At 40.5% G+C, this 11,126-nt stretch overlaps 1 protein-coding gene across 1 annotated transcript in view; it reads left to right on the plus strand.

Annotated features, from left to right (window-relative positions):
• Positions 1-10,747, plus strand: part of LOC306960549 (NACHT, LRR and PYD domains-containing protein 12-like) — a gene marked incomplete at both ends in the record, with an annotated part of 32,023 nt that extends 21,276 nt beyond the window's left edge. Inside the window, 13 exons of the mRNA XM_079552982.1 lie at positions 1,231-1,304; positions 1,362-2,043; positions 2,120-2,293; positions 2,327-2,360; positions 2,521-2,567; positions 2,639-2,815; positions 4,256-4,429; positions 7,473-7,649; positions 8,070-8,243; positions 8,667-8,843; positions 9,250-9,426; positions 10,267-10,440; positions 10,741-10,747. Of these exons, the coding sequence (XP_079409108.1) occupies positions 1,231-1,304; positions 1,362-2,043; positions 2,120-2,293; positions 2,327-2,360; positions 2,521-2,567; positions 2,639-2,815; positions 4,256-4,429; positions 7,473-7,649; positions 8,070-8,243; positions 8,667-8,843; positions 9,250-9,426; positions 10,267-10,440; positions 10,741-10,747 (2,248 nt within the window). The remainder of the gene's footprint in view (positions 1-1,230; positions 1,305-1,361; positions 2,044-2,119; positions 2,294-2,326; positions 2,361-2,520; positions 2,568-2,638; positions 2,816-4,255; positions 4,430-7,472; positions 7,650-8,069; positions 8,244-8,666; positions 8,844-9,249; positions 9,427-10,266; positions 10,441-10,740) is intronic.
• Positions 10,748-11,126: the final 379 nt, after the last annotated feature.

Raw genomic sequence — 11,126 nt, forward strand, 5'->3', positions numbered from 1 at the left:
GGGACGTGAAGAAATCCTTGATGATAAAAGTTTTATTTCCCAAAGAGCGCGCATTCACCACGGCTATTCTGGGAGCCGGGACTGAAGAGTTAGCCACGGTGGGACTAGCCGTCCAGGATACCCGGCTCAGAGACCCCAGGTTGCGATGTTCCACACCCCGCAGCCGGACGCGCGGGGATAGATGAAGACGAGGCAGGAATCCCTCTCGAGGGATCGAGGGCACGCCACGAAACAAATCGACGATGCACAGCAAGCCTTTTGCGGACTGACGGGGGGCAGCGTTGCAAGCTAGCCTTTAGCTTTACCAGCTGGCCGCTGCGCCTTCCCCGACGCGCACGGCGCCGTCTGCGCGAAGGTGGAGCCGGCACCCGGAGCAGGTAAGCAGGGACTCCATGCAAGAGTGGGGGACCCGAAGTATTTTGCCCATTCCACTCAAAGTTTGCACTATTATAGGCCACAGGGCGCAGATCCAGGAGTGTCTGGCGGTCGTACACCAGAATGGAACATAAAGTTGAGATGACAGTTGACAGAAATAATAGTAGCACAAAAAATCCAGGCAGAGACAGACAGCGGGCCAAACACACTGGCGCCATCTTGCCTGAGTAATCTCCCTGCCTGTATTTTCCACATGTGAATGGTTTTAACATGTCCTGTTCACATATGTGAAGTTTTTTGACAAGCTACTGGCCCTAGAAGTGATCACTTCATGTCTATGTACATTGTATGTTTATTATTACAGAGTTTTTAAATGAAAAATGTTGAATTTGTTGCAAAGGCTGGAAATGAATAAAGATATTCTGATTCTGAACACATCTGTCGTAGATGAAGGTTTGTATTATGAACTAAGGATCATGAACATTAAAGCCTTTTTTGACAACAAATACTTCTCAAAATAACATATTCTTACTTCATACAATAAACAAGTAGCATAGAATAAAATAAAAGTACCTCTTACCACAGCATTGCCTTTGGGAATTCTCACTGTGGCTCCGGTCTGTCCTTTACATGAGGAGGTTTATCTCTGTGTTTAACGGCTCTGACTCTCCCCCAGGACGAGACTCCAGGAAATGTCAAAAAGGAAAAGAAAGTCCTCTGAGCCTCCAGAGGGCAGCACTGAGCCACAGCTCTGTGGGACAAAGTGAGTTCAGACGTTTCTTATCGACTTTAACCTCCTTCAAAGACAAATGTGTTTTTAGACAAAGCAAAAGCAGATTATTGTTCTCTCCACAGACGCAGATCCACAGGCTCAGTGTCGGCTCTGTCCATGAAGAGCGACTGGTCTAAAGACAAACCTCCAGACTTCAGTCCTGAACCTGCTCCAGACTCACGGTGAGAAATAAACCTGATGTTCTACCAAGAAGACCTGGAGCAGGTGGGTCTGGACCTGAGCGAGGCCTCGGTCTACTCCGGACTCTGCACTGAGATCTTCAAACGAGAGAGTGTCTTCAACCAGTCAGTCTACTGCTTCATCCACCTGAGCGTGCAGGAGTTTCTGGCAGCCGTTTACCTTCACCACTGCTTTCAGAACAACCAGGAGGTGGTCAGGAAGTTTCTTCAGGGAACCGAAGGAACCGTCTCAGGGTTAAGTCCAAACAAGGTCCTCAGAAAATCTGTAGAAAAGTCCCTGCAGAGTCCAAACGGCCACCTGGACCTGTTTGTGCGGTTCCTTCATGGCCTCAGTCTGGAGTCCAACCACAGACTTTTAGGAGCTCTGCTGAGTCCAATAAAGGAATCAGAAATCACAGAAGTCATTGAAAACCTTAAAGAGATGAACACAAGGGAAGTCTCTCCCGACAGAAGCATCAACATCTTCCACTGTCTGATGGAGCTGAAGGACCAGTCTGTGCAGCTGCAGATCCAGGACTTCCTGAAGTCTGGAGGTGGATCTAAGGAGGAACTGTCTGAGATTCAGTGCTCGGCCCTGGCCTACATGCTGCAGATGTCAGAGCAGGTCCTGGAGGAGCTGGACCTAAACAAGTACAACACGTCTGATCAGGGTAAACTGAGACTGATCCCAGCGGTGAGGAACTGCAGGAAGGCTGGGTGAGTCCTCAGTCACAGACAGAAGCTTCACAGACCTGTTAGAATCACTCACTTGTCGCTCTAACATCTGTTACAGGTTTAGCTTCTGTGGACTCTCAGATCTTCACTGTGAAGTGGTGGCGTCAGCGCTGAGCTCCAGCCCCTCCCATCTCAGAGAGTTGGATCTGAGTTATACTAACCTGGGTGACTCCTCAGTGTCTGCGCTGTGTGTTGGTCTGAAGAGTCCTCACTGTCAGCTCTCCTCTCTCAGGTCAGTGCAGGTCTGAAGAGTCCTCACTGTCAGCTCTCCTCTCTCAGGTCAGTGCAGGTCTGAAGAGTCCTCACTGTCAGCTCTCCTCTCTCAGGTCAGTGTCAGGTCTGTGACGGCTCTCGCTCGTCCATCCTCCGCTCTCCTCATCCTTTTATCACTGAAACTGAGTGATGGGACGTAACCGTTCTCTGAGAGTGAAGTAAAGTGTAGGAGATGAAAAACTACAGCATTTACCCCTGACCTCTGAGTCCTGCTCCAAACCAGAGTCTCAGATGTTAAGATGTAGCTACAGAAACTCCTCTGACTTTACTCTGGACTTAATCACTTCATTTATTCTTTATTCAGATTGAGGAGCTGGCGTTTGTCAGAGATCAGCTGTTCCTCTCTGGCCTCAGCTCTGAAGTCCAACCCCTCACATCTCACTGAGCTGGACCTGGGTTTTAACACAGACCTTTCTGACTCAGGAGTGTCTCATCTGTGTCGTCTTCTGCAAAGTACAAACTGTCGCCTGCAGACTCTCAGGTCAGTTCACTGTATCTGTGTCAGGGCTCAAGCTTTAACACAAACTACGAACAAAACATTTTTAGTGATTTGTTTGTGTTGAAAGTCTAGAAGTCTTATCCTAGAGACTTGTTGAACTCTGTAAATGATTTAAAAAGAGACATAACAAAACAAATGAAATTTATTTATCAGTTTATGCTTTTTATACATTAAGATTTGTATATTGTTCAAACTGTATTTTTTAAAGTTTTAGGAAAGAATTAGACTTTAAACTGTGTGTGGAAATTGTATTATGTTTGTATTATCAACCATTCAGTTTTAATTAATGTTGTTTATTAATGGAGGTGTCTGTTTTTGGCTGTATCTGAATGTCCACACTATTCCCTATATAGTCACTATATAGTGCTCACGCCATTTTGTAGGGGTGTCCGAATGTCCAGAGAAAAAAAAATAGTCCACTCGAAATTTCACACAATGCATCTGGAAAAGTAGTGAGCATCGATGGTCACTAAACGGGTCAATATAAACCACAATGCACTGGGAGAGTCGGAGAAGAGTCTGACAGAGACAGGTCTTTGAACTAAACACGACTGAAGTAAATCAGCTGTTTCAGTCGTGTGTTGCGTATTTGTCATGAATAAATGACCTAAATATAACCGGCTACGGTGAAAAGATGCTAACGTTAGCTGCTAACCTTTAGCTTGAGATGTTAAATGACCGATAGCTTCATGCTAACGTTAGCTGCTAACCTTTAGTTTGAGCTGTTAAATGACCGATAGCTTCATGCTAACATTAGCCGCTAACCTTTAGCTGGAGTTGTTAAATGACCGATAGCTTCATGCTAACATTAGCCGCTAACCTTTAGCTTGAGCTGTTAAATGACCGATTGCTTCTTCTCGAATAATCCAAGCCATTCATGTAAAATCCATGTGAAGAAAAGCGTATCTGACTCGTATTTATCCATAAATATTCCACTGTCTCATGAGTCTGTTGGTTTTTATCACAGAAATAGATTATTCCCAGAATGTTGCGAACTTTTAGCAGATGTAGTCACTCAATCTGCTGGTGTTCGGACACCTGCCTGTGACCGACTTTCGGCAAGTCTTTTGAGCTCACGCTGGAGTGATATTTTTTTTTTCCTTTTTTTGTGATGATGTAAAGCCTGTAAAAGTGCCAAAACAGTCGTTCTGTTTCATAAAATAAACATTTGTAACTATAAATAAATTCAGATAAAATAAAAAAATTAAAAACATATCTGCAGCCGCAGCGTGGAGAAAGTAGTGGCTTGTGTCTGAATCTCCAACAGAATCAGTGACTATATAGTCGACTATATAGTGCGGGCCTATGTAGTGAATGAGGGGTTAGGGAATAGTGTGGACATTTGGATACAGCCTTTGTGTTTTTTCTGCATGTTTGCTGTATTAACTCTGCACTTTAATCACTTCATTTATTCTTATTCAGATTGAGGTGTGGTTTGTCAGAGATCAGTTGTTCCTCTCTGGCCTCAGCTCTGAATTCCAACCCCTCACATCTCACTGAGCTGGACCTGAGTGACAACACAGACCTGTCTGACTCAGGAGTGTCTCATCTGTGTGGTTTTCTTCAAAGCACAGACTGTCGCCTGAAGACTCTTAGGTCAGTTCACTGTCTCTGTGTCAGGGCTCAAGTTTTAACACAAACTATGAACAAAACAGTTTTAAGGATTTGTTTGTGATTTGTTCACAATAAAAATTCATTTCCAGAACAGTGAAACTCTAGAAGTCAATGTCAATGTCAATATCAATTTTATTTATAAAGCACATTTAAAAACAACCATTGTCGACCAAAGTGCTGTACAAGAACAGTAACAATATGTACAATAAACACAATAAAAGTTAAACACAGGTAATATATAAAGGCACAAACTGTATCTGGTCTACATGGAACCGAAGGCCAAGGCAAAAAGATGAGTTATTAATTTGGTTTTAAACTCCTCTACAGACTGAGCCGAGCGCACATGTAGAGGAAGGCTGTTCCAAAGTTTAGGGGCCGCTGAGAAGGCTCGGTCACCTCTGGACACACGCTTGGATTTAGGAACAGACAAAAGGAGCTGGTCTGCAGACCTCAGAGCTCTGGAAGGACAGTAGAGCTGCAGCAGTTCTGACAGATACTGAGGTGCCAGCGAATTTAGGCATTTAAAAACAATCAGCAGAATTTTAAACTTGATGTGAAAGGGAACTGGAAGCCAATGTAAGGAGGACAGAATGGGAGTGATGTGCTCCCATTTTCTTGTGCCGGTCAGCAGGCAGGCTGCGGCATTTTGGACTCCTTGCAGGCGCTGGAGGGATTTAAGGTCCAGCCCTGTGTAAAGGGAGTTACAATAATCCAACCTTGAAGTGATGAAGGCGTGTATCACCTTTTCTAAGTCTTTTTTGGCAAGTAGGCCTTAATTTTCGCAAGAAGTCTTAGTTGGAAGTAGCTGGCTTTTACAACTGATCCAATGTGTTTTTCAAATTTGAAGCAAGTATCAAAAGTCACCCCAAGGTTTTTAACAGTGGGGCGGATAAAGGAAACAAGAGGCCCAATAACACTGTCGGTCTTCAGGTTTGACAGGGGGTTGCAACTTCCGAATACAGCTATCTCTGTTTTGGTTTTGTTCAGAGACAGGAAGTTTGAATTTAGCCAAGACTGGACGTCACTCAGGCAGTTTGTCAAGGTTGTTAAGGAGGTTTTACTGGTGTCGACTGTAATTGGCAAATATATTTGAATATCATCTGCAAAGCAGTGATAGGAAACATTATGCTTTTGGAAAATAGAACCCAGTGGCAACATATATAAGGCAAAGAGGATTGGACCCAAAATGGATCCCTGAGGGACCCCACAGCTAAGGGGGGACACAGTGGACGAGAACTCTCCCAAGTGCACAGAGAACATTCTGTCAGAAAGGTACGAGCGGAACCACTGGAGGACTGTACCCTTGATGCCTACGCACAACTCCAGACGAGATAAAAGTATTTGTGGTCAACAGTGTCAAATGCAGTGGTAAGGTCAAGAAGAACAAGAAGCGCTGATTTACCACTGTCCACAGCTAAAAGCAGATCATTAAAAACCTTTAAAAGGGCAGTTTCAGTGCTGTGTTTTGTTTTAAAACCGGACGGAAATTTCTCCCCAATCCCATTAAAATCAAGATATGACTGAAGTTGAATATAAACAACTTTCTCCAAGATCTTTGACAAATAGGAGAGTTTAGAAATAGGCTTAAAATTAGACAAAGCATTGGGGTCAAGATTATGTTTTTTGAGTAGCGGCTGAACGACTGCATGTTTGAAAACAGCAGGGATCGAACCGGTCATCAATGAAGAATTAATTATTTTCACAATACAAGGTCCAATTACTTCAATAACCTCCTTTAAAAGATGAGGTGGGATAGTGTCCATAGGACAGGAGGAAGGTCTCAGATGCTTCACAATTTCAGTCACGCACAAAGTGGACACTTGCTCAAAATTCTCAAGAACAGAACAGCACATAGGAACAACAGCAGGGTCACAATCGCTGGTAGATGGGGATGGCCTGACAGCTGACACTTTGTTATTAAAATAATTTAAAAAAATCTTCACAAAGTTCAACAGAAGGTACAACACTATTGGGCTCACATGGATTTAAAAGAGAATCAAGAGTGTTAAAAATGAACTGAGGTTTATGTCTGTTATTACGAACAAGATTGGAAAAGTAGTTGCTTTTTGCACATTTTATGGCTTTTTGATAGTCTCTCAGGCACTGTTTCAGAATTTGTAAAGAGACATGAAGACAGTCCTTTTTCCATTTTCTTTCAGCGCGTCTACAAGCGCGCCTAAGCTCACGGGTATTTTTATTTAGCCATGGATCAGTGGCAGGCTTTGCGCGTTTTAGCGTAAAAGGGGCCACAGCGTTCAAAATATCTGTACAAGCCACATTAAAGTGTGAAAGCAACTGGTCCGGGCCAACATCAAGACAATCATTTTGCGTTAACAGCTCAGAATCACTAAGAGCAGCTGAGAACAAAGACGCAGTCTGGGCATTTACTGTGCACTTTAAACGCACGGAGCTGCAGGGTTTAGCTTGACACGGGCGCAATGTCACACCAAACAGAACCGCATAATGATCAGAGAAGTGCGTATCACAAATGTCACCAATATCAACATCGAGTCCAAAGGAGAGCACAAGGTCCAGCGTGTGGCCTTTCTCGTGAGTAGATCTTGAGACTGACTGAGTCAAATTAAAAGAGTCGATAAGGTTTAAGAACTCTCTGGCTAGATGCTTAGACTCGCAGCAAACGTGGATATTGAAGTCTCCAACTATCAAAAACTTGTCATAATCCAGGGCTAGCCTCGTGACAAAGTCCGTAAAGTCTTCAATGAAATCCGTATTGATTTCATTGACTTAAGAACACTGTAAATGTTTGAAAGGACATAACTAAATTAATTAAATGCATTTATCAGTTTATGCTTTTTATACATGAAGATTTGTATATCGTTCAAGCTATATTTCATCAAGTTTTAAGAAAGAATTAGACTTTAAACAGTTTTTCTTTTATTCTATTGGTTTTAATTATTAACCATTCAGTTTAAATTCATGTCGTTTATTAATCAAGATGTCAGTCCTAGTGTTTGTTTTATCTGTTTTAACTCTGAATTATAATCATTTAATTTATTTTATTCAGATTAAGTGACTGTGGTTTGTCAGAGATCAGCTGTTCCTCTCTGGCCTCAGCTCTGAAGTCCAACCCCTCACATCTCACTGAGCTGGACCTGAGTGACAACACAGACCTGTCTGACTCAGGAGTGTCTCATCTATGTGGTTTTCTGCAAAATACAAACTGTCGCCTGCAGACTCTCAGGTCAGTTCACTGTCTCTGTGTCAGGGCTCAAGTTTTAACACAATCTATGAACAAAATAGTTTTAAGGATTTGTTTTTGTTTTGTTTACAATAAAAATAAATACATTTGCTGAAGAATTACAGTCTCGAGGTCTTATTTTGAGACTTTTTGAACACTATTTTTTTTAAAAGAGACATAACAAAATGAATAAAATGGATTTATTAATTAGTGCTTTTTATACATTAAGATTTTATATTGTTTAAACTACATTTTATAAACTTTTAGGAAAGAACTAGACTTTAAATGATTTGTCGAAAATTATTGTATTTTAATGAACTCTTCTGTTTGAATTCATGTCGTTTATTAATCAATATGTATGTCTGTGTTTGTTTTATCTGTTTTAACTCTTGACTTTAATCACTTCATTTATTCTTTATTGAGATTGTGGAAGTGTGGTTTGTCAGAGATCAGCTGTTCCTCTCTGGCCTCAGCTCTGAAGTCCAACCCCTCACATCTCACTGAGCTGGACTTGGGTAATAACAGACTGTCTGACTCAGGAGTGTCTCATCTGTGTGGTTTTCTGCAAAAAACAGACTGTCGCCTGCAGACTCTCAGGTCAGTTCACTGTCTCTGTGTCAGGGCTCAGGTTTCAACACAAACTATGAACAAAACAGTTTTAGTGATTTGTTTTTGTTTTGTTCACAATAAAAATAAATTCATTTCCAGAACAGTGAAACTCTAGAAGTCTTCTCCAACAGACATTTAGAACACTGTAAATGTTTGAAAGGACATAACAAAATAAATGGAATGCATTTATCAGTTTGTTTTTTATACATTAAGATTTGTATATTGTTCAATCTATATTTCATGACGTTTTCAAGAAAGAATTAGACTTTAAACAGTTTGTCTTTTATTCTAATGGTTTTAATTATTAACCATTCAGTTTAAATTAATGTTTTTTATTAATCAAGATCTCAGTCCTTTTGTTTGTTTTATGTTTTAACTCTGGATTTTAATCATTTAATTAATTTTATTCAGATTGAGTCACTGTGGTTTGTCAGAGATCAGCTGTTCCTCTCTGGCCTCAGCTCTGAAGTCCAACCCCTCACATCTCACTGAGCTGGAGTTGGGTAATAACTTCAGTCTGTCTGACACAGGAGTCTCTCATCTATGTGGTTTTCTGCAACTTAAAGACTGTCGCCTGCAGACTCTCAGGTCAGTCCACTTTTTCTGTGTCAGGGCTCAAGTTTTAACACAAACTATGAAGAAAATAGTTTTAAGGATTTGTTTTTCTTTTGTGTACAATAAATATAAATACATTTTCTGAAAAAATTAAAGTCTAAAAGTCTTTTCTTACAGACCTTTTTGAACACTATTTAACAAAATGAATGAAATGGATCTATCTATTTATGCTTTTTATACATTAAGATTTGTATATTGTTTAAACCACATTTTACAAAGTTTTAGGAAAGAACTAGACTAAACGATTTGTCGAAAATTCTATTGTATATTAATTAAGTCTTCTGTTTGAATTCATGTCGTTTATTAATCAATATGTCTTTGTGTTTGTTTTATCTGTATTAACTCTGGACTTTTATTACTTCATTTATTCTTTATTCAGATTGTGGAGCTGTGGTTTGTCAGAGATCAGCTGTTCCTCTCTGGCCTCAGCTCTGAAGTCCAACCCCTCACATCTCACTGAGCTGGACCTGAGTTATAACACAGACCTGTGTGACTCAGGAGTGTCTCATCTGTGTGGTTTTCTGCAAAGCACAGACTGTCGCCTGAAAACTCTCAGGTCAGTTCACTGTCTCTGTGTCAGGGCTCAGGTTTTAACACACACTATGAACAAAACAGTTTTAGTGATTTGTTTTTGTTTTGTTCACGATTCAAATAAATACAGTTCCAGAAGAATTACAGTCTCGAGGTCTTAACCTACAGATTTTGTGAACACTCTATTTAAAAAAAAAAAGAGACATAAAAAATTGAATGATATGTATTTATTTATTTGTGCTTTTTATACATTAAGATTTGTATATTGTTCAAGCTATATTTTATAAAGTTTTAGGAAAGAATTAGACTTTAAACGGTTTGTCGAAAGCTATATTGTTTTTTTTATTATTAACTGAAATCATTGGTGTGAAGGAAGATTCGAGGCCAGTAACGCGGAGTAAAGAATATTTACTGGGTGAAGAGAACAGAACATTTGAACAACGATAGACATGGGTTTTTATCCTAGTATGTAAATGAGGTACGTACAGGGCGTGTCCTTAAAAATGATCGGCTGAGTCCACATTCTAAGTAAAAGTTGTTTTTCTTGGTGAGTTTAGTTGAGACAGACTGTGTGTCTGTGAGGCCCCGTATCAATCACTGTGAGGCCTTAAGATAGAAAAACACACTTCTTGGCCTACAGGTTACCAATACCTCCAGGTAGTGTAGGAAGAATATATGTGTCATACTCATAACTCAACACAATGGCATATTTATTCATTTATAACATAATTTGAACATAGAAATGTTAAAATTATGATTTCATTAACTCTTCAGTTTGATTTCATGTTGTTTATTAATCAATGCATCTTTGTGTTTTATCCGTATTAACTCTGGACTTTAATCACTTCATTTATTCTTTTTTCAGATTGTATGACTGTGGTTTGTCAGAGATCAGCTGTTCCTCTCTGGCCTCAGCTCTGAAGTCCAACCCCTCACATCTCACTGAGCTGGACCTGAGGAGAAACAGTCTGAGAGAGTCAGACCTGAAGGAGCTCCACGTCCTTAAACAGAGCCCTCACTGTCAACTGGAGACACTGAGGTGAGTCCTGACTTTATGAAACTGTTCTGAACCTGGAGCCGCATTTTCTGTCTGTTTTTGTCTCTTTAAATAAAATCACTGAGGCTGTTGGAGTTTGTTTTAAAGAGTTTTCTTCATCCAAATCCATTCTTCATTTAAAGGTCCCACATCAGCAAAGACTCTTTTTAATAAAACATAACCAGGTCATGTTTAATTAAAAACAGACCTGGAGACTTTATCCTTTCATATATTCCATTGTCGGTTAATATTGTATACAATGATTTGGAATTTGAAACTAATCTGATCTCTGCTTTTCCACAGCTGTTAACAGACTAATGTGTCCTGAAGATGTTTAGCTCCAGATCAGATGCCTCAGACTGAGCCCAGGAGAATAAACAGAAGGATCAGCATCACGGCTAAGAGGAACAGGTCTGAGCTCCATCAAGAACAGGTCTGAGCTCCATCAAGAACAGGTCTGAGACACAAAGTCTCCTCCAAAGAAAGAACGACGAGGACGAGAGAAGAAAGTGAAGTCCTTCAGGCCTCGCGGGTCACAGACTCTCCAGGCGTCTGATCCTGGAGCTTTTATCAGTCCTGCTTAATGATATTATTACATTGATCTGATATTACAGATGACATTTTATGTTTTCTATCGTCTTGGTCCTTGGATATTGTGTTTGATTGTTGTAAGATTGGAGATGTTGGTC

This window comes from Gobius niger, assembly GCF_951799975.1.
Source record: "Gobius niger genome assembly, chromosome: 3".
Lineage (NCBI taxonomy): Eukaryota > Metazoa > Chordata > Actinopteri > Gobiiformes > Gobiidae > Gobius > Gobius niger.